Raw genomic sequence first — 24,326 nt, 5'->3', positions numbered from 1 at the left:
CTGTCCCTTGTACATTATTTTGACCCATATTTGAAATTGTGTTTTTTTTTATTTTTTCCTAGGTCCTCCCATGCCATCCTCCTCATCTAGTCCATCAGTTATTGAACATACACATTCCCCTCCTCCATCACCCAATCTCCATGACAACCAGAGGTGGTTGCTAAGTACTAGTGCCATCCAGCCAGTTCAGGACTCTGACACTGATGATGAGTACATTGCCAGCTCTTTTCTAGTGCAGACCGGTACGGTTTCAGTTTGTGCCCCATGCGATGGTAAGATGACACCTTGTCCATAGTTTGACTAAATTCTTTATTTTCTGCATCCTGCAAGAAATCAAGCAAATTGTAAAAATAATACTCTAGTTCTTCCTCTAATAATTCATGGGTATTTTATAATTATAGATATTAAAGGAATGACAATAGCAATGAGTGTTTTGCAGCAGCTGTGGGAGTTGTTTCTAGTTGTCTACCACCTCTGTCTAAAGAAGCCCTCACCTTACTCCTTTAATCTGAACAGGATAAAAGGAGGAGGCCTCATAACAACCAGTCAGAATTTGCTACAATCCAAACACGGTTCTTTTCATTCTTTGTCCATGAGAATGAGCAAGATAATTCCCTGTTGCCAAGGCTCACAGTAAGGAACAATATTGTAGGATCATCACAGGTTTAGAAATGGATCAGAACTTAGAGAGTATTGAGGCCATTCCCCCTCACTTTAAACATGAGGAAACTAGGGTTCAGAGGGTTTAATAAGTGCTTGTTGACGTTTTGGTTTGACTTTGCTGCCTTCCATGAGGCAGGAAATTGGTCTCTATGCACACCTCAGCCTTCTGTATTCCTAGCTTAAAGTCACTGAGTGCTGCTCTTAGGAGAGAGACAAAAGTGGCAGAAACCCCATGTCTGTACTTCAGACAACATCACTGGGGCTAATGAAACTCATTTATTCTGAAACTAAGGGCAGTTAAAATGACCACCTCTAGTATTCTTTGCTAAACTTCTAGTTTAAAACCATGTAACTAAAAAAAAAAAACCTGGTTCCTTGATAATCTTATTGTAAAAATCTCTATAGATTTCCTTCAATCATCTTTCAGTTATGTTTAGTTTTTCAGTTGTGTCTGACTTTTCGTGACCCCATTTTGGGGTTTTCTTGGCACAGATACTGGAGGGGTTTGCTGTTTCCTTCTACAGCTCATTTGGCAGATGAGGAAATAGGCAAACAGTTTAAGTGACTTGCCCAGGGTCACATAGCTAGGAAGTGTCTGAGGCCAGATTTGAACTCAAGAAGGTGAGTCTTCCTGACTCCAGGCCCAGCAGTCTATCTACTGTACCACCTAGCTGCCCCTCTATTTAGATATCATTGCCAACTGAAAACTTTCATCCACCAATTAGTTATTTAGTGTCTATTCGTAGACTTTATTTTGGCAGTTGGGCAACCTGTCATTTCCATGACATGACAACTGTCTCGAATATTTCCAAAAGGCAAGCCAAAAATTAATTTGTTTGGTTTCTCATCCTTTGCAGCATAGAGACAACCTACAGGATGGGTACAGAAAGTTCTTCTTGATTAGTAAGAAAATTATTATATTATATATTATATAAACATACTATAATTAGTAACATGCTACACTATGAATAAATAAAGAGAAGGGAAAAAAACCCGTGTAATTCTTAGCTCTAATATGATAAGGCAGATTATGATATTGATTCCTTCTGTTTTCTAGAATGAGGCATTTTGTTTTGTTTTGTTTTCTTGTGTTATTTTTAAATCGCATTCTGGTATTCTAATTATAACCTAGAATAAGTTTACTTCAAACTGTTAAGCATTTTCAGTTAAAAGAGAGAGTTTGGATTTGAAAGTCCCATTTTAAAAATAAAGCATTTCATTTTAATTGTGTTGCAATAAAAGAGGGGGGAAAGTAGTCGTCTTTCCAAGGTAAGTTCTATAATATCATAAAAATCCCTCTGGATAAGGTGAAGATTGTTTTGTTTGAGTTTTCCAGACCATCAGATGGGATTTCAGAACTCTTTTAGCTCTCAGCTTTTAGTGTTTTTTTGGATTAGGAATATGTGTTAGGTGAATTCTAGTAGACAATTGGAAGGCAAGAGTTAGTCCCATCAGAGCCTCAGAACCACAAAAGTGGCAGGCACATTGTTTGAGCTTCTCTGCTGTGACCCAATGCATTACATAGACTCTTCTGCTCCTGAAATTGACTCTCTGTGTAATGTCCCTTCCCTTTGAATTATTTCCAAACTGTTTTCTTTGCTTCCTGTTGGGAAGACCTTGTTTTAAAAGAGCGTAAAGAAATCTAGGATACTGGCAGCGTGTGATCAGGTTTGACTCTGAGACACTTAGAATGTAGGCTTCTTGTGAGAAGGGATTATTTCTTTCTTTGTACTTGTGTCCTCTGCATCTAGTACAATGCCTGCCACATTGTAGGTGCTTGATAAATATTTGCTGATTGATTAAACCATAGGGAAAGCTTGAAATGTAGATAACAGAGGTAAAAGTTTTTTGCTGGGGCTTGGTCCATTTTTATCAACCTTTTATTTTAATGGGCTTGTAGAGAAAAAAAAATCTGGACAAAGAAAATGTCTCATTTTAACTTTTTAAAATATTTTAACTTTGTTTTATTTGTGTAGTGGTAGTCTTAAGTCCAGTTGTTTCCTGCCAATTAAAAACAACTCTGTTTTCAAATTCTACTTGGATGTTATTTAAAGTAGTTCAAGATGCCAACAGAAACGTTTTTCTCAGCCACCATCTTGGTATTTCCCAAAGAATGAATCAAAAATTCATTAGGAGAGCTATAAAACTATAGGAAATTTAAGGAAAATAAAGCAGTAGATGCTGTCAAATCAAGGATTTTAAACAGAAAGCGGCCCATCGTGAAACTAACATAGTACCTGGAATTATTCATTTGAATGGTAACTTTCATGATTTAAATTTGACCTTGGTAGACCAAATAAAAGGATATTTGAACAGGCTTGTAGAGCTCCTTATTGTAGGATCATTTATTTTTCTTTTGAACTGAAAGCTGAGACTTTTGCCATATTTGCTTTGAGACCTTATTATAGTTGTTGGTGCTCCCTGGCTTCCTTCCCTGACCCAACAACCTGTATCTTCTTTATGAAACTGTAACTCCTCTAGGACTGAGACTTCATTTTTGCCTTTTTTTATCTTCAATACCCAGTGCTTTGCCTGGCTCAATCAGCCTGGCTCATGACTAGGCACTTAATGAATGTTGAATTGAAATGATTTAATTTGATTGGGCAAATTGAACTTTCCATCCCACTGATTTAAAGCTGTTTCTTATCACCTAATCTTAATACTCTTACCAGCCTGCAAAATGCATTTTATTAAAATATATTTTGGGTGATACTTCGTTTATATTGAATCTGTTTTATGTAATTAATCTGTTTTATGGAAAAGGTGTTTTTTTTAAAATATCTACCCAAATTTTTTATGTTATCAATATGGGGACCTCCCTCTATCAAAGCTTTCTTTTTACAGTCTTAGAAAGATACCTTGGGGGGCAGCTAGGTTGCGCAGTGGAAAGAGCACCGGCCCTGAAGTCAGGAGAACCTGAGTTCAAATCCGGCCTCAGACCAAACACTTGACACTTACTAGCTGTGTGACCCTGGGCAAGTCACTTAACCCCAATCGCCAATTTAAAAAAAGAAAGAAAGAAAGAAGAAAGATACCTTAGACAGTGAGTAGTTAAATGATTTCCCCAAGTTCCCAAAGTCAATACGTGTCAGAAGGAAGACTTGAACCTAGGTCTTCCTGAATCTGAGGGTAATCCTTATATGCTCCACTGTTCCTCTCTTGAAAGATATATGCATCCTTCAAAAATAACCTGAACTGTTCCAACAAATTCATAAGCTAGCATATGCAGCTTGATGATGCTTCCAGTAAAATATCCTAGGTGTCTGAGTTCTGATTTTTTTTTTAAACTAGTGAGCCATTAAATAGGGAAGCATGTTGCAAGTTACATGAATCACTGTTGTTCCGCTCATCTTTTCTCAGAGATCTGCTAAGTGATGGATGATAAATGGGATATTTTCCTGCAGCCTCAGGGGTGATCTCTACCAAAGACTTTTATAAATCTGTTCAAACAGGAATGTATTTCGAATTGTCGGGTAGAAAGGCTAGGGAGAAATACATAGAGGAAGCACAGGTGTGCTTGGTGGAAGGAAAAATGGCAGACACAGATGTGAAAAATAAGTGAAACAGTCAAAGAAAGTTTAAAAGGGGGGTTTTCACTTCATGGCTAGTAAGTTTCACTTTAAATTTCAGGTAATTCCACCTAATTTTTTAAAGTATTTTTCGAAAGTCCAGTTTATTTTTTAAAAAAGAATTCCTTCTCCTTTCCCTTGTTTTGTCTTTTATCTCTTTGCTGCTTCTCCCCTTCTATTTCTCTCTGGCCCATCAGGATTCACACAAATGCTGGCTGGATTGCTGTGAGGAGTTACCTGATCTTTTCTCTCCTTTCTTGCTCTCCTCCCCCAGCAGTCTTCAAGGAAAGCACCAAACCTTGAAGAATGGGGCCCATGATGGTATACAAGAGATGATGGTTAACATGTTCCTATCTTTGCCAGAACTGGGTCTGTATCTCACAGATTGACAGTTCTGTTTAGAGTTGAGAAAGACTTGCAGACCTTCTAACAAGAGCAGAGCCAAAGATGTTGTTAATAGGAAAGCTGAGTCCCTGAAGCTGAAGCGTTCCAGGTTGCCCATTTCTTCCATATGGTTCAGTATCTCTAACTGAAAGCTTGAGGGAGGGATTCTCAGTAGATAGACTTAAAATGCTGGATTTGGATACCAATCTGGTATTTGCGTTTTTCTCCCCACTGGAACTACAAGGCCTTGGAGAAATCATCAGCCCTAAGAATAAGTATATGTGAGAATATTCATAAACATTAATTAATAACATGATATGGGGGCAGCATGTAAATCATAGCATACAGAATTAGAAATGGCTTTATGTATTATCTAATCTAACCTTCCCCTTTAGGAAGGTTGCCTTGAGACCTTATTATAGCTGTTACTACTCCCTGCTTCCTATTTCCAATAGGAAATAATCCCGTAGTAGATAAAATATTGGACTTAAAGTCAAAAAGACCCAGGTTCAAAGCTCACCTAAGGTATACACGGAGTGGCCCTGGGCAAATCACTTCATGTGTTTGTGCTAGAAGCAGATCCTCAGGGCTTAGCTGTTGTTGTTTGTCCTTGAGGACTGTGACATCAGGGAGGTGATGCCATGACATTCAAGTGAATTGGATTTAAGTGAGGGAGGGCTGTGCAAAGTCACCAGCCTCACTTTCTCCTCCAGAGCTGTCTGGGTCCAGTGGCCAGATAAGGCAATGAAGGATTACCGGTACAATGGAAAGAGCAATGCCTCTAATGTCAGAGAAGCCGTGTCTATTGCTTATGACATATGTAGCTTCAGATAAGTCACTTAAAAAACAAACACGCATTTGTTAAGTGCCTGCTATGTGCTCGTACTGTGCTAATTAAGGACTTCATTGTTTTTATCTCATTTAGTCCTCTAAACAACTGGGGGGGGTAGGTACTATTATTAACCCCATTTTACAGTTCAGGAAACCAAAACAGACTGAGGTTAAGTGACTTGCCCACAGTCACACAGCTGGTAAAACAGGATGTCTGAGGCCATATTTGAACTCATGTTTTCCTGACCCCAAGCCTAGCACTTTATCCACTATGCCACCTAGCTGCCTCTAAATCTTCCTGGATCTTGGTTTTCTGATCTGTAAAATGATGGGGAGTTGTATTAGATGACTTTTGAGCTCTCTTCCATCTGTGATCATGTGGTACCATGGATGATAAGTAATCTTACTGAATGAATGGCCATCTCTGTTAATGGACGGGATTCCCAAGTTCACCAAGTCTTTGCAGAGTTGCGTGACATAATTGTAACTGGCCTAATTCTGTCAAGCAATTTCCTGCTTCTTCATTTGTGATTCTAACCTAACGTGTTGGAGCAGTAGCAGTAGCCCAGGCTATACTTTGAGGCTTGAAAGCATTCATAGTATAAGTGAACCTGTAAACATAGAACCCGTACGGATACCAGTTTTTGACTCCTTACTAGTACCTAACCAAGAGAACCAGATTTAAGTTGGCTCCTCCTTATAAAGAGGGCTGCATGTAGTTACAGCTGGGCTGCTCAAGGTCTTCTGTCCACCACGGGTTCCAGGGACACTTCCCCAAAGATGACACATGCCATTGTCAACTTCGCTTTCTTTTAGTGGTACATTCTACTTACCTGACCAGCGGTGACCCTCTGATTGGTCTGCTTCTTAATTCGCAGTCGCTGCTGCTCTTGAGAGCTGATGGTTCCCCCCGGGTTTGTTTTTACTCCACATCTTTCTGCCTTTCTAGCAGCTCTGCTTTGAAAGAATCGTACCAGGTTGTTTAGCTCAATATTTCCAGAACCTTCACTTCTCTGTTTATTGGAGCTAACTGTTATCACTTGAAGAAGTTATCTATTCCCTGACTTGGCACTGACCTTTGGTCCTCAGGTACCTGTAATGAAGGAGGTAGTTATGAGAATGGGTGACATATCCAGGTTGACCACTGTTGTGGCCTCAAACACTTTCTAAAGTGCATCTCATGGCGGGGGCGGGGGGGGGGGGCGGGCAGTGATTTGTCAGTCCTCTAACCTCTGATTCAGGGACCTGGAAACTGAATCAAGGAGGAATTGAACACTAGAGAGAGAAGTAGGTGGATGACCCGACTTAACCCACAGATTCTTCTTACTACCACTTCTTACTGCAACTAAGGGAAAGCTGGTACAATTGCCCGCTATGTTCTACACATTTCCTTCAGGCTACTTTATACTTGTGACTTCTTTTTTCCATTCAGGCTACTTTTGGAGTTTATTTAGAGCTGATTTCTTCTTACAGTGGTTGTTGACCTCATCCATTTGGGTATTTTCTCCATAGGTACAGTTCTCATACTTTTCAGTTCTTATCTATATATTTCTGTAAATTTCAGGATCTAGGAGCTAGAAGACGCCTTTATATCATGTTACAATATCTGATTTTACATATGAGGACACTACATAATCCTAGAGAAAATCCCATTCAATGCCCTTCAAATCCTTCCTCTGATTCTTTTACTATTAGGAAAGTCAAGGGGTAGATTTCAGTGTAGTATTCAGGCAGCTAGTTGGTGTAGTGGATAGAGGCATTGGCCCTGAAATCAGGAAGCCTGGAATTCAAATCCAGCCTCACTTACTTAGTAGCTGTGTGACCCTGGATAAGTCACTTCAACTTTGTCTGCCTCAGTTTCCTCAACTGTAAAATGGGGATAATAGTAGCACAACCTTCTAGGGTTGTTGTGCAGGTCAAACAAGATGACATTTATAAAGTGCTTAGCCCAGTGCCAGGCCCATAGTAGGCCTTCAACAAATGCTAGTTCCATTCTGGCTAAATGACCAGTCCACCTCCTTTTCTGGTCACATGTTCCTATGATTGTGTATTTTCTGGGGTTTTTTTATCATCAAATAATTGGAAGTTATAATTTATATTTTAATTTTTAAAATACACTTTAATACTTACTCCGCTGTTTTAATATGTTAACATCTTAGGATTAAAATGACCTGTGAAATGTTCCTATTTATTATATTAATAATTATCAAACTATTTCCCTCTATTTTCTGACTATTGTTAGACTCTCTTCTACCCCTAACCCTGGATATAGTAATGGACTTAGATAGTCAGTGTAATTGGTCCAGCTATAAAGATAAGGAAAATAGAAACTATTCAAGTATATAAAATATCATAAGATAATAGCACTGGCAGGTAAAACACTGTAGGGCAGACTCTGGGTAATTTAATTACTTCTCAGTTAAATAAGTATGCCTTAGACACCATCCTGGAAGTAATTGAAGGAAATCTTTATAGCATGGGTTTAGCTATGACATCAATCCATTGCCTTATAGCAAAATTCCAGGGTGATTAACTTTATCCCAGGAGAATTTTATTTGAACTTTTTCCCCCCCATTTGCCACTTTCTTCTCTGCAATTTCACTAAAAGCCCAGGGAAAAAAATCATTTTCTATCAGTCCCTCCAAGGAAGGGGGTGGGGGGAGAATGATATTCTTTCTCATAGTTTAGATGACAAACTATTTCATCACACCAGAAGTTGGTTCCCTGGACATGTGTATAGTTTGATATTTGCTCAATTATATGAAGGGGAGAAGAGAAATTCTTAACTATCTTAGATGCTACAAAAATATATATTGAAAACAATTTTCAGTGTAATAAAGCCTCAGGAACTAAGGATTTTTCAGCCTTTGAAGGGTTAGAAATTGTTCTAACAGAGTATTTGTTGTTCAAGAAAATACTTGAATAATCCAGTATAGCTGAGAACTTATCCATGTGAGTAATCCTTCAGTGATGAAGGTCCCAACTTTTCCATATCTGTGTGACTTCCAGCCTCTGTGACTCTTGTCCATCTCTCTACCTAGAAATTTGCCACAGGGAGACCTCACCCAGTGTTCTGGGACACTTAATAGCTGTGTAACCCTCAACAAGTCATTTAACTTCTATCTACCCTGATTTCCTTAATTGTAAAGTGAGAATAATAATAGTATCTCCATCAGAGTTGTTGTGAGGATTAAATGAGAAAATATTTGTAAGGCCTTTGGCACAGTGCCTGGCACATAGTAGAGGCTTAATAAGTATTTGTTCCTCCATTGTTTCACCCTTTCTTCCCATTCTCTTGACATTGTCTGGATTCCTAAGGAGCATGTGGTCGGTGAGGTGTGTCTTGCTCTCGCTTTTTGGCAATCCATCTTCCCTGCCCCCTCCCCACAGTTATTTCTTTGATGAAGAAGGAAAACCAAATAAAGAAGAGAGTACGACGAATTCAAAACTAAGTTGGTAGATACTTTGCCTACTTAGGGTCATCGATCTAAGTCTGGAGAAGACCTTTAAAGTCATCTCATTCTACTCCCTCGTTTTATCGATATATAAAGGATTTGCTTGTACAAACAAAAACACAAGCTAATCTTTGACCACTAGGAGCTTACATTGTTAGGAGGAAATAGTCTGTACACAAAGAAATAAATACAACTCTATGCAAAAACTGTCCTACTCCAGGATCTGAAATCTTTTTCATTCCCCAGAATTCCTTCACTGACCAACTCTTGTTCTTTCAAAATTATGGAGAGTTGTTTATAGTAGATGGTTGTGTGTGTGTTTGTCCTTCATTCTTGAAGAGGACCATGACATCAGGGAGATGATGACATGACTTCCAATTGACTTTGATTTGAGTTGGGGTGGGGGGGATGCTGTGCAAGGTCAGCAGCCTCACTTTCTCCTCCAAAGCCATCTGGGTCGAGTGGCTGGATATTCATCAGGATAACTGGAGAGTAGATGGAGCTAGGTGGTTCAGTGGATACAGCACTGGGCCTGGAGTCAGAAAGAAGTTCAGATGTGGCCTCAGATACTATTTGTGTGACCCTGAGCAAATCACTTAACAGTGTTCGCCTTAGTTTCCTCATCTATAAAATGAGCTGGAGAAGGAAATGGAAAGCCACTCCAGTAACTTTGCCAAGAAAACTCCAATGGGGTCATGAAGCATCAGACATGACTGAAATGATGGAACAGCAAATTTATCAGTGGTCAAGAAATTTCAGCTTATTTAAAGCAACTAATTGTCCTCTTACTGTCTCTTCAGCTATCTTGGCTTCACTTTGCTGGGGGTTGAGGGAGGGCACTAAGAATGGGGGGAATCAGGAAGTGGTGCTTGATCTGAGCCTTCCAAAATGCCGAGGTGATGAGGGTTGGGCAGAGTATTTGAGAGGGAAGGGACAGCCTGGTCAAAGACATAGAGAGAAGAAATGGAATATCGCGTATGGAGCATAGCAAGTGGTCTGATTTGACTGGAATACAGTGTGAATGAGGAGATGTAATATGTAATCATCCTAGAAAAATAGATTGGTGTCAAATTTCTTAGGGGTATAAATGCCACAGAGGAATTTGCACTTGGTCCTAAAAGCAGTAAGAACTTCTCGAACAGATGAGTAATGCAGTCTCAGCTCTATACTCTCTGAATATCAGTTTGGTTTCTATTCAGACTTAGTGAAGGTTGGGACAACTAGGTGGCACAGTGGGTAGAGCTCCAGCCTTGGAGTCAAGAGGACCTGAGTTCAAATGCAGCCGCAGACACTTGACACTTACTGGCTGTGTGACCCTGGGCAAGTCACTTAACCCCAATTGCCTCACCAAAAAGAAAAAAAAGACTTAGTGAAGGTATAAACTGGAAGCAGGAAGATTAATTAGGATACTGTTGTAATATTCCACGAAAGAAGTAATGAGAGCTTGAATTAGAGTGGCTGTGATGTGAGGGAAGAGAAGGGGGCCAAATGTGTTGAGGGTTCTAGAGGGAGGACCTGCACTTTCCACCTTCTGGATTGGGAGCTACCTGACGACAAATACAATATCTTATCTATCCTTTCTACCTCCCCTAGATCTTAACTCAGGACTCAGCACATAGTCAGCACTTAATAATTGTTTATTAAATTTGACATAATGAAGAATTCTATGGCCACATGACTTCCATGGGTTAAGTAGTATTAAAAGTTAAAGTTTTATATAAAACTCAAGTTTTGTACATTAAAAATAATTATACAAATGTGAGTTACTATTATATAAATTTCACTTGAGTCACATCTTCCCTATCCTGTAACTTTGTTATTAATTCTTTTTAGCCCAAATGTAGAATTTGAGTAAATTATGAATTATTAGATAAATAGATGAATCCAATGTAGGAAGGTCTCTTTGGACCTTGATTCTGTAATCTGGTTGATTAATAAATCGTCTCTCCTAGCTTTACGTCACCTGCACCTTTGACATTCCATCAGCATTATAGCCAATCTCTTCATGAAAGTCATTGATAAAAATGCTGAACAGGGCAAGGTCTAGAATTGAGCAACGTAGCATCCCACCAAGTTTGTTCCATTAAGCAACATTCTGCATATTGAGCTAGGTAAAAATACACTTAAGTCTAGTGCCATGCCTGTATTTCTCCATTCTGTCTATGAGAGTAACATGAGTGACTAGTTATCAATCTAGTAACCCTTAACAAAAGAAATAAAATTAGTCTAGCATGACCTGGATATGGTAGACCCGTGGGAACTCCTGTTGTTTTTGTTTAATTGTTTAGTCATGTCCAACTCTTTATGACTGCATGGACCATAGCATGCCAATGCTAGTAGTCCATGCGGTTTTCTTGGCAAAGATACATGAGTAGTTTGCCGTTTCCTACTCAAGTGGATTAAGGAAGAGAAGTTAAATGACTTGCCTAGAGTCACATAGCTAGTAAGTGTTTAAGGCTGGATTTGAACTCAGGTCTTCCTGACTGTAGACCCATCACTCCATCCACTGAGCAACCTAGATACCTTATGGGAACTCCTAGGGAATATTAATTTCCTTTCTAAGTGTATTCTAGACTCCTCTTGAGGTATTCCATGGAGTTTGTAGTTTCTGGAATTGATCTCTGTTTTTCTTTTTTTTCAATCTCTATTATCCATTATTCCTTTGAGAATTATGTAAAGATATTCTTCAGTGACTGAGAAACTTGAATTTAGTCTGTAGACTTTAATTTCATTCTAACCATGCTTGTTCTGCTCTTTTCATTCCGAAGACTATTTTCCTTGATTGATAGGCTGGAAACAAATATGAATCAGTAGTCCTGCTTTTTATCTGTCCCCTTCACCTCAAACAATAGATTTTTTTCCTTCCTTTTCCTATTTCTTACCCAAACATAATTTTAAAATCCCTCAGCAGTTACTGTACTTAAGCTGTCCTAGCAGTATTATTACAAGTTCAAGCAGCTTTGGACATATTGCCTTGTTTTGATATTTTTATGTCTTTCCAAAATCTGAGACGATAGGAGAGTACCTTATGTGGCCTCATCTGTTTCGCTAAAGAACTTATTCCTTTACTTCCTTATCAATATCATTATTGGTTTTATAATTTTATTAAAAACCTCATATCTCTTTTGATTTTTATTGAGTCTCAGATCATGAGATTATGAAAATTAATAAATACATATTAAGCACCAGCTATGTGCAAGGTCCTAGGGATGCAAAGAACAAGCAAAAAAGGAAGTTGTCCTTCATATTATTCCTCATCATCTAACAGTTGTTCCCTCTTGCAGACTTGTAAGCTTGGCTTTCCCCAGATGATGCTGCATTCCAAGCCACTCTCTCTAGTATTGGATGGACCTTCACTCATATCCCCATACATACTGGGCCAGAAGAGGCAGTAGACAAGCTTCTTACTCCTCATTACCATTTCTAGTCCCTTCCCCTACTACTCTCAGCAACATCTACTCCTTTGAGGTTCATTTCATCCTGTTGTATCATCCTATCCAGATCTTTGTGGCCGTTACCTACCACCTCCTACAGCATTTCCCCTTCTTTCTGAAGGGCTGTCACAACATTTCTTGCCTTCCCCCAATCCCTGCCTTTATCCTTGGGGATTTCAATTTACACGTTGTTGTTCCCTCCAATAACTTTATTTCTGATCTCATCAACATCCTTAGCTCCCATAATCTGTACCTTCACTCCAACACAGAGATGGTCATATCCTTGACCTCATCTTCACGATGATAACTTTGGTACCACTATCCATGCCTGAAATTCCTCTTCCTGATCATAATCACTCATCCTTACATCTCTATCTCTACCTCACTCCTCCTAACCTCATTTTCCTTCATCACTACGACCATCAGTCGCTTTCTCCCTTCACGTTTTCCCAGGTCATCACACTTGCTCTGGCCTCACACTCCTCCCTTCAAAATCTTTATGCTATACTTAACCAGGAGAATTTATACTATTCTTTTTTTGAGACCCTGTCACCCACTCCCTTATCCTATTATCTTTCATCCATTTCTAGTACCTAATCTCTGATTATCCCCCACCACTTACCTTCTCTGCTCCCATTTACCTGTGTTGATGAATGTCAATAGAGGAAGTCACCTAAACATGCTGTCTGGGCCTACTACAAATTTATGTTACGTGTTCTCCTTTGGGATCTCACAGCTGCCCACCACTTTTCTTACTCATCCTGAGTTGACTCTGTTTTGTATTCCCTTTGTGTTTGAAACTTTCTCCCCTTAAGCAAACTGTATCATTTCTCTTCCTTCCCTCTCAGGAAAAGACTTTGCCTCAGACTTTATTGAAAAAAAAAAAACAAACAAACTGAATCCATCATCAAGAGCTCACTCTCTCTCTTTCATCTCCATCTCTGCATTTCAAATCACCTTGACATCATTACCTCTTCTTTTCTCCTATCTCCTACTCTAAGAGGAAGAAGTAACCGTTCTCCACCAACTTTAACCCTTGTGCTTATACCCTTGATCTCATCCCCTCCATCCTTTTTGGGCAGCTTTCTCCTTTGATCATTTTCCTTTTCTCCCTAATATTAAATCTCTCCTTATCCATGGGCTTCTTCTTTATCTCTTTTGTATATGACTAGATCTCTACCACCTTTTAAAAAAATCTTTACTTGACCCTGCTGTCCTCTCAAGCTATTTTAAGACAAACAAACTGACCAAACAACAACAACCACCCTCAATTCTTCATGGCCAAACTCCTAGGAAATAGCTATCTGCACCCCTTACCTCTCCTTGTTCATTTCTCCCTTCTGTTCCACCACACACACACACACACACACACACACACACACACACATCTCAGTGTCACACAAAGCTATGTATTGAGTTGGTTCTCTATTTAGGCAACCTCTAGATGATCCATAATTTCATCAGTATGGTTACCCTTGATGGATAGATAGATAGATAGATAGATAGATAGATAGATAGATAGATAGATAGATAGATAGATCGATCGATCTCAGCCCCTCCCCACCTTCTCATCTTGTGTTTTTTTTTCTGTTTTTCCATAAATACAAGATCTACACAGTGGGTTGGAAACCTTTCGCTAGTTCTTTTAGTATTTGGGGATTGACCTGTCATCTCTCATTTTCATTACTAGGCCACCTTCTTTTATAATCTTACATATATCCTTAATAATATATTTTATTCCACTTCTTGAAATGCAAACTGTCAGATCTACTGAATCATGTTTATTCCTAGCATGAATTTTCCTATCGTTCTTTGGATTATTTATCATTTTAATTCTTTTGAGTTCATGGTATTCTGTGATCTGCAGTCATAGCAGATGAATATTGTTATTAGAGAGAAGCTTTTGCAACTTTGAACAATTTGTGATCATAGCAAGAAATGCACAGTTTCCTAAGGACTGACTATCCAATCCAGTTTCTTCCTTCCTACTCAATTTTTGGCCATGGCAACTCATTATGTACTACCATATTATCATTAATGATTATGTTTTAGGATATTTGATAGTCATTAAATGTCATTACAGTTAAGAAGAATGTTTGATCCTTCCTCCCAATCATTAGAATGTATCTTTAAAGAAAACAATCTTATTCCTTTCCAGACTCTTTCCTTTTGTAAGAAGAAAATGCCAAGTAAGGAGTTAACTGCATTGGCTCAAATTTGAAAGGCATTCTTGCAGTTAGCTATTGCAGCATGTTTTTTTTTCCCAAACCAAAACAAGCTTGATAACCTGGGCCAGGATCTAAACCTTCGAAGAAAATTGGAGAGTTAGAGCCCATCTGCTTTGTGAATTAAACTTATCGAAGCCTGTGATTTTCTCTAAGCCCTTTCACCTCAGCTGCCAAATTCCCCCCTCCCCAAAGCACAAGGCCCTTCAACTCAATCCTTCCTCCTTGCCAAACCAACACTTTTCTGTTCTTACCCCCCCACTATCCAGCTGCTAAAAGCTCACACCCACCCCACTGTTCTATACAATATTTAGGATGATATCCCAGTTTTATGTGAAAAATATCCTCCCACCTTATTATGTGCATATGTACTCCAAAGGAGTCATGAAAGCCTTTTGCCAGGTGAGAGAACTCAGGAGCAGCACACTATGCAAAATGTATGCTACATTTATTCCAGTTCAGGGCTTTGCTTTTTGTTTGTCTTGCTTATGGCCCTTAATGAGACCCTATGGATGCATTTAATGTCTGACATGCCTTGGAAGGTCAGTGTCCTTTAGGTACATATCAACTCATTTTTCTTTTTCTCATGGTTGGGGAGAACAGAACAGCATTTTAAATGTAACAAAGGCTTTGTGAATACGAGCCAATTTATTTTTGATCCCTTCTTGATCTCTGAGTTGATTAATCCTTTCTTTTGTGTTTTCATTCTTTAGTTGCTATGCCAAAACCCTGTCGGTATTGTGCTTCTAATATACCAAAAATGTACATTTGTTCAGTTTAATTAAGCATTCCAACTTTTGCCAAGAGGTAATTACTGTCCTCTTCCCATGACCATTGCCTTGCTGAAATCAGATTTTGCAAAGTGGCTGGGCAATTAGTTGAAGTGTGTTATCCTTGTAGTTTGTATTTTTTCAAATATATTTTTTGATATTTGTTTCTCAACAGCAGAGATAAAACTAATTATCTCTCTTCTGATCGTGGGCTTCTCAATTTTCAGAGAACACTCTTTTTCCACATCTCCTGTGATTAGTAGCTGTTGCTATCTGTCCAAGAAGGATTTCAGCCTATTCAAAATTTCAAGGGGATTGCAATGACAAATGAGTCCTTTCCCAAGGTGACTGACAACTTGCTAAATGGTCCATCTTGCCAGAAGTGTAACACATATGGTCATAATCAGATTCAGAGATATACGCTTAATATAACATAGAAAAAGACCACATGAGCTATAAAAAAAAACAAAACCTAGAAGTGTATAATTGATTTTGGAGTAGCCCCAACCTTCTTGTTTGTAAAAAGGTAGTATTGTCTTAAAATGTCAACTAGATAAAGATCAAGAAACTTGTCCCTAGGTAATTTTAATAGAGTGGGCAATCTAAGCCAAATACATGTCTATCCTCCCACTACTTAGATAATTTATTTGAGCTACTCTTAAATGTGCATTTGTAGTTTTCCAGTAAGCAAAGTTTCCAAACAGTAGCAGGTAAGACATATTCCCTTCCAAAAGAGAAGGGAAACCAGTACCAACCTTTTCATTTTAGGTTTAAAAATTTAACGGACGTATTATGGTGTATTAAATGTAATGAAATTCCATTGTGCTTTTTTAAAAAAAAAATGGTGAAATGAATTCAGAGAAACCTGGAAAGACATGTATGAACTGATGCAAGAAGAGTGAGCAAAACTAGGAAACCTATTTTATAACAATATTCTAAAAACAGACCTTTGAAAGACCTTAAGACTTGCTCTATTCTTCTTAAGCCCAAAGAAGAGGACATCTTCACAAGCTGAGGTGGGAGAGCTTAAGAAATCAAAATGTTGGTTCCCACTTTTTTCATAATTCAAACTCTAACTGCAATTCAGTAATATCGCTAATTTTTTGAAAGTGAGAAAGCTATACTCTTAGTTTATCAGACTATTAGCCAGCTGTGTATCTATGCCTAGAAAATATGGGGAAATCAAATGTCATGGCATAATAACCTGATAACTGTGGGCTCTATTTTTGTCTCTTTAAAGCAAACAGTCCTATACGTTGTATTGTTTAGTAAATAATCTTTCTTCTTCCAAAATCATATACTTTGTCAGAAGGTAGTTTACTATTATTGGATAGTCAGTCATGAAACTTTTATCTGGGAATCTTTTATTAGACTATTCTTGTTTCCACATTTAAAAATCCACAAATACTACCTGACCTATAACATTATGCTGTTATGGAGACACATAATACTGTAAATATTGAAACTACTTTTAATTAGCAGTGGTTCTCTGGGACATTTTTCAGAGAAATAAAAAATGGCGTTAAATGCTCTTAAAACTGCCACTGTTTAAAATAGTTAAGTAATGCATGCAACTCTACAGTTACGTAGTGTGATCAGGAAAAGTTTAAATCCCAAGAGAAATAAATTTAAATATTAATAATGTGTTACATCATAATTTTAAAAACTGGGTCTCTGATTTTGTTTATTGTAATTGGATTTGGTAATTTTTATTAATGTGGAGTCGGAAAACCTGAGTTCAGCGCTGGGCTCTTCCACTTATATAAGCCTGGGCAAATCCCTTACCCTTCAAGACCTAATCTAGGCTTTCATTCTTCATCTGTAAAATTTGTTAGAGTTCATACCTTCACTAATCCACTAATCACTAATCCTCTCTGGGCCTCAGTTTCCTCATCAGTAAAATGAAAGGGTTAGCTTAGATGACCTCCAAGATTACTTCCAGCTCCAAGTCAATGATCGTAAGTTAGCTTTTAACCGTGTAACTTTGGGCAAATCCCATAACCTCCCTAAAGTCAATTTCTTCACTTGCTAAATGAAATGATAATTTGCCAATAAGGTCGCACGGGAGTGTCATGAGGAAAGCACTTTGAAAAGTTCAGCATGCCCTAGAAACAAATTATTATTGTTTATCATCATCATTTCCGTGCTTTATAACATTTTAAAAACCTGTTCTAATGCTGTTTCATTCACTTTGGGGAGATGCTAAAACATGTTAAGTCACTAATCCAACATTCTTTCGACTCCCTATTGTTTGTTCACAAAAGGACTAGGAATGCATTCAGAAATAACTTCCAAGCTCCTTGTATTTGGTGCAATACAAAGGCCTTCTCCATTCCTTCTCCTTCTCTGTCTGGATGCACCACTGACATCAGTCTCATTGTCACTAACCCATTAAGAGCAGGCTGAAGTAGGAGCCCTTTTTTTAAGGGGATGCAGAAATCTGACTGGAAGGCACAGCAGCCTCCCCCCCTCTTCGTAGACCAAGGATTCCTATTGTCAGATGCAGCGGGCATGAAAGCTGCAATTTTACAGCACAAAAGCTCCAATAACATTTACTTCGGTTGGCTGAGATTGAAATGCACACAGGCACTGCTGCTCAGTCTTGGTTGCTTAAGCGCTAGCTCCCCTTGGCTTCCTGCCAGTTTGTGCATTTCAAAGAGACAAGTCCTTTAAGGGAGAAGAGTTTTTCTTGTAACTTGCTATGGGGTAAACAGACCATTCAGGCATAGTTTATTGGGCTAAAACTCTGCTATGCAAACTATACAGAATTGAATGTACTAAAGTAATTGGTGGAATTATTTCTGTCAGTATTTGTAAGCATGAAATATTGTTGTGCCAAGATATTCTTTCTGAAGAATCAGTAATAATTTTATTATTATTAAAAATAAAAGGTTACCCATTAAGATGGTTTGGGATATTTTAAAAAAATGTTGTTTTTAAAGTGTAACTTCTTAAAATATTTTTTTCTTTGCCTCTGGCCAGAATTTTAAAAAAACATTTATTAAGCACCTGTTATGTGCCAGCTACTGCATTAAATGGTTTTTACAAATATTATCTCATTTGATGCTCACAACAACCCTGTGGAGGAGATGCTAATATTATCCTCATTTTACAATTGAGGTGATTGAGGCAGAGAGAGGTTAAGTGACCTAAGAGCTCATATTTTGTTCAGAAGTCACATTAGTGACCTGTACCTCTAATAAGGATAGTTTTATTTAAAGGTATATTCAAAATTAAATTTTCTGTGTTTTCTACAAAATAGTCTTTTAAATAAGGAGTTATATACTCATCCAGGATCAATATGGAATTCCCTCTATAATATAATAATGATGATGATGATGATTGGTCATGAGCAGGTAGACATTTAAACTTCTGGCTGCTGCATCCATTACCTTTGAAGACAAGTACCAAGAGAGTTTTGTGCCCTTTTGCCATTTTTGGTTGATGGGGAGGTTGTAGCATTAGCTAAATGAGAGCTACAAATTTTGATGACACATTACAACAGTATTGCTCTTTATGACTGTGGAACATTTCTTTTTGTTTTAAGATTATCTTACATTCGTGAACATTATTTCTTCTAAGACATCTTAAAACAAAATTATGAAGCTTGCATGAAAAATGAAATTAAGTAAATCTATTTAGAGTTACTCACCAGTTGTGTTAAGATCTAATGATGATTCTCTCTTTGTATCGACTGCTTTTTTTATGTCAATGGGCTAATAATATAAAGTAGGAAAGAACAATAAACATGTTCATTATCTAAGGGCCTTTTTAAACATTTCTTTTGCAAATATAATTTTGTTTTAGTTTGAACAAAAATACTAAACTTTTCATCTTTGGAATAAGTGCCTATAAATGAATAATATTGAACTTTTCAAAAATAAGTTTATATTTCAGTGTTTCGCTTCCTTAACCAAGGATCCATCCAGCCATAGTCATTATTTTCATGTGCAATCATTAAGAATGGAAAAGTAGACTCTCACTAATGAATGTGCTAATAACCATTCATTCCTGTTCCTGAACTTTAGCACCTCTTCACTCTTGTTTGACAGACAGTACATATGCTTCAGAAATACTTTCACAGTGATGTCTATCTCTTCCAGGGGGGTATATTTGAAATAATTTCTCTTAAGTTTCTTATTCGGCAGTTCAAATCTCTAGCAAAGTCACCTGCTTATTTCGAAGGTACAGCATGAGTTACCATTGGTGTGATTGAATTTATTCTATTTCTTCAGGGTATTATGAAAATGGAAACTTCGCGATAGAACAAGTGGGCTTTTTTTCCCCTCCTTTCTCTTTTCACAATCTGATTTCCTTTGAATGTATTAAGGAAGGACTGTAAGTGGTATCTGAGGCAATCTTGAGTTTCTGGGTTACTTTTCAGTAGTTTGCCCTCTATGGAGAATGGAAAAGGTAAGAAAGGGAATGACCTCGGCCTCTCTGTCAGTGCACGCCTGTAGCGAAAACGCTTCAGAAAACAAGTGAAGCACTCCTAATGAATTGTGCTTTTGATTCTTTGAATCTGCACAGCATCTCCATCAGGTTTTTACAGCTGGACTCTAGCTGTAATTGCTACTGGGATGAGATGCACAACATGGGGTTTGGGAGCTAAGTACTTACAGTGTTTTAGTGGCCAGAAATATATGGTATAGTAGGAGCATCAGGCTTCATGGAATTCACACTTGTATATCTTCATGTTTCTCAACAATTTCTGACATGCTGCTGATTTGCCAGCAGGCACTCTCAATGGAGGTGATAAAAATGGCAAGGCTGAAAGATGCAGTTTCTTCAGAGATACTGTACATCAATTGAGTAAGAAGAAGGAGATTGGGAATGCAAATGTGTAAAAAGCTTCTGTAGCCGTTCTTCACTTAAAAAGGTTGTTACTAATCTCATCAGTGCAACAAAGATGGGGGAGATAACACTGTTTTAATCTTATTATAATGTAGCATAAATGGCCCATATTCAAGTATTTCCACTAACGTAAATAATAATTCTGTATTTCTGTAGCATCAGCTCCCAAACCCCAGGATGCCTTGATGTGTCATTAGACATAAATCAGTTATTACGCTTTTTTCCAAAGAGGCTTTAATTTCAAATGTTTCTGTATTTGAAACTTTATAATTATAAAGAGCATAAAATTGATATTTCTGCCATAGATGAGTATCACATCCAAAATTATAATATAAAAAAAATTCCAAAATGTCTTGGTGATCCACACCCTTATAGTTATTTACAGAGTAATCAATGGGGCTTGGAATTTAATATAATTCAGCTAGCATCACAATTCTCTAGGGTGTCAGCTATGGCTATTGAACATGCCGTCAAGTGGGATGATTGCTTATTTAACATTAACTCCTGCGCTTTATACTTTGTACCGTTTCTTTGCTTTACATCTTGGTTTGATTTGCTGACATTTACGCCTCACCCTATCCACAACCCACCAATATGATATTTAGTTTCTTCTAAGAACATGGGACAGATACATGAATCCTGAGAATATTACACCATACCAGAGTAAGCGATTTAGGTTCTGGAGATGAGAATGCCAGTGTAATGTGAAGATGTTCCTAAAAGTAGAGATAGAAGAAACCTTTAGAGCTGCCACAGAAATAATTATTTCCTTTCCCATATGGGAAACAATTTGGTACAGTGGAAAGAGAGCTGGATTTTAAGTGAAAAGACCTGGGTTCAGATCCTGCTTCTGCTGCTTTCTACCTGTGTGACTTTGGACAAGTCATTTAACCTCTCAGGGACTCAGTTCTGCATCTAGAAAATGAAGGAGTTGGGCCATGAGACTTCTCAAGTCTCTCCTACTTCTAAATCTTTCATCCTATGAGTCTAGGTGTATACTTCAGTCATATAGTACTTCCTGTTTCATTATCATAAAATAATCAAAATTAGGTAGCATTTATGTAACTCCTGGAGATTTATGGTGATCTTTACCTATGTTATCTCATTTGATCCTTCCAACAACCCGATGGTAGTGCTGTTATCATTCTCCTTTTACACATGAGGAAATGAAGATGAGAGAAGTTAGTTATTTGCCACGGTCACATAGCTATAATCATCTGAGGCTGGATTCCATCTTAGGTCTTCCTGACATCCAACATCTCATCATGATATCATCCATCTGGTTCCTCAGTGATAATGACTAGTTGCATTAGCCTTTGCTCCATTTCAGATTCTTCTTTGTTCTTCTCTACCTCCCTGTCAAAGAATACCTTCCAGTAGCAAAGCCCCAAATGGCCAGCCTGGTATCTTGAACTTCCAGCATTTAGCATAGTTCTAGGCACACAGTAGGCATTTACTACATGCTTATTGCCTTGACTTGACTCAGACATACTGTGAAGTCAAGCATGCTTCTATCAGTACAATAATTTTTCATATTCAGATTGATTTTAATGCCCTAGACAAACTGTTTTCTTCATGGCATTCCAAATATGTCCAACATAGATTCATTCTTTCCCCAACACCTTTTTTTCTAACCCCATTTCTGAACTTCTCTATTGCTCTTGAAGTCACTACCGTCCTTCCAGTCACCCAAGTTTGCAAACTTGAAACGACCCTTCTCACTCCTTCACTCCCTATGCCCGAGTCTTATTGATTCTACCTCCCACTGTCTCTTGTATTTTTTTTTTGCTGTGCCTCCGCTCACACAGCCATTACTTTAGTTCAGACCTTCGTCATCTCTCACATGACTAATAAAGTCAACTTCATTGGATTCCCTACCTTGAGTATCTCACCCCCCAAATCCATCCTCCAACACAGTTACTAAATTGATATTTCCACAGATTAGATCTAATCAGGGAACTCCCCTATTTAAGAAGTTCAATGGCTCATTACATCTCTAAGATAAATCATAGGCTCCTTTGGTTAGCATTTAAAACTCTCCCCAATCTGGCTTCAGTCTAGGCTTACTTCATATTACTCACCTTCAGTCACTCTGCATTGCAGCCATATTGACCTTCATACTATGCCTTGAACATAACGTTCTATCTCCCTTCTATGTGCCTCTTTCTCTCTGCTTGGAAAGCATTCCTTCCCATTATTGGTGTCCCTCCCCCAGAAATAACTTTGTATTGTATGTAGTTACTTTATATATTACATTTTGCATTTTCTTGTTTGTATATACGCATACATACATTTATATTTAGGTGTGTATACATATACATACATATATTTCTCCTCTCTCCACCAAGAGGATATAATCTCCTTGAGGTCAAGGAGTGTTTTGTTCATGCTGCTATCCCTAGCATGTAGTACAGTGCTTGACACATAATAGTTGCTTAATAACCTCTTGTTAAATTGAATTAAATTCCATACCAAAGATGAGTAAGCTTTATTTTTTCCCAGAATATAACTAACATATTTCCCCATCTGGAAGGCATTTATGAATACATTTTACATTTGTGGACAGCATAATTAGGAAGAATCCCCACCCCACCTCGCCCCACCCCTGCCCATGTCTAGATCAATGACCCTATGTTGGTGATCTTCTGCTCCACCCCAGAGACAGCTCATTACAATAAACTTTGAACAAAGAATCTGTATGAAAGGAGAAATAGCTGCGTATCTGCTTTGTTAGCAACATAGCAGAAAATGCCAAACACTGGAAAAAAAAACTCTCCTTCCTGGAATTAAATATATGTTCTCCATTCCTCAATTTCTCAATTCCAAATATTGTCTAAGAAATGTAATGTTTCCAAACTTGAGCTGTTCCCTGGGGTTCAATCACACCTTCGCTGCTTCTCCTGTAAAGAGTGATTTCCCAGTAATGCCAGCTGGAGCAACAGAGTGAAGCAAATTCAGTCCCTCTGCCAGGGAGCAGAGATCTTTGAGGGAAGCAAAGACATGGTTTCCCTTGTTCTGTCCTACTGCTTAATGCCATCAGTAGGTGGTCATGCCTGCTCTATTCTTGAACAAAGAACTTCCTTAGCAGAAGCAGAACTGACAAGTATCACATCTGTTTCATGGTGCTTCACCAGCCCCCATGGGCTTAGCACCGTGTTACAGAAGTAGTAGCCCTGATGTGGCCCTAGGAGCGAAACAAGATCACAGGGCAGCCTAAGTGAGCCTGGATGGAATGAGAGAGGGAAAGAGGGGAGAAAACCAAGAAAGTAGGGAAACTAAAACGATAGGAACAGGGGAAAGAAGAAGATGGCCAAGGAAAAGATGGAGAAAGAAATACAAAGAGTAGTGGTCCAAAGGCAGATAATTTGATGAGACTGCCTTTTTTTTCTTTTTTTTAAGTCATCAGAGTTTGCGTATGTCTGCCTGATGGCTAAGGAATAATTTCATTGTTTTGTGTGGTCTGTCCTCCCATTTTCCAGTCTCATTCTCCCAACCAACACACTGTAATATTAATTGATCAACCTGCACTACTTACTGGAAAGACATGTTAGAGAAGTTATTGGCTAGTCCAGTGACCGAGAAGGTGATGTCCTTCCTTAGGATAGTATACTTAAAGCTCCAAGAAACCTTAGATAGAACTAGAGATATCTCTAGTTCAGGATTGTTTACCTTTTTATTTTATGGAACCCTTTTGCAGTCTGTTGAAGCCTTTAGACACATTCCTCAGAATAATGCTTTTAACTGAATAAAATGGAATTCATAGGATTATAAAGGAAACCAATTACATTGAAATAGTTATTCATTTTTCTTAAGTTCCTAGACTTCTGGTTAAGAACTAGTAATCTCTTTTAACCCTCTCTTGTGTAAGTAGTCTGAGACTACTTAGACTTATGTAAGTCTGAGACTCAGGTTCTGTACTCAGGTAAAATGACTTGCTCAGAGTCATACAATTAGTGCATTTTGAAACTGAGATTTAAACCCAAATGATCCAGCTGTCAGTCTAGAGCTCTTTCCATTACACCTGCTGCTTGCTGGATCATTCTGTCTACGTCCCATAATCATCTTAAATTCAGCATGTCCAAAAAGAAACTAATTATCTTCTCTATTCTTCCTGCCATCCCCTCCCTTAACCTTCCCTGTT

The 24,326-nt window shown here is 38.2% G+C and overlaps 1 protein-coding gene across 2 annotated transcripts in view; it reads left to right on the top strand.

Moving 5' to 3' along the window:
- LOC114024545 (teneurin-3) overlaps positions 1 to 24,326 on the top strand; it is a 440,254-nt gene that overhangs the window by 121,887 nt on the left and 294,041 nt on the right. For both annotated transcript variants that reach the window (XM_027837581.1, XM_027837579.1), the window contains exon 2: positions 63 to 272. In XM_027837581.1, coding sequence (XP_027693382.1) covers positions 71 to 272 — 202 coding nt within the window. In that variant the 5' untranslated portion in view covers positions 63 to 70. The remainder of the gene's footprint in view (positions 1 to 62; positions 273 to 24,326) is intronic.

This window comes from Vombatus ursinus, unplaced genomic scaffold (assembly GCF_900497805.2).
Source record: "Vombatus ursinus unplaced genomic scaffold, bare-nosed wombat genome assembly UNPS02014821.1, whole genome shotgun sequence".
In the NCBI taxonomy this organism is placed as follows: Eukaryota; Metazoa; Chordata; class Mammalia; order Diprotodontia; family Vombatidae; genus Vombatus; species Vombatus ursinus.
This window is presented reverse-complemented; position numbering and strand designations above follow the sequence as displayed.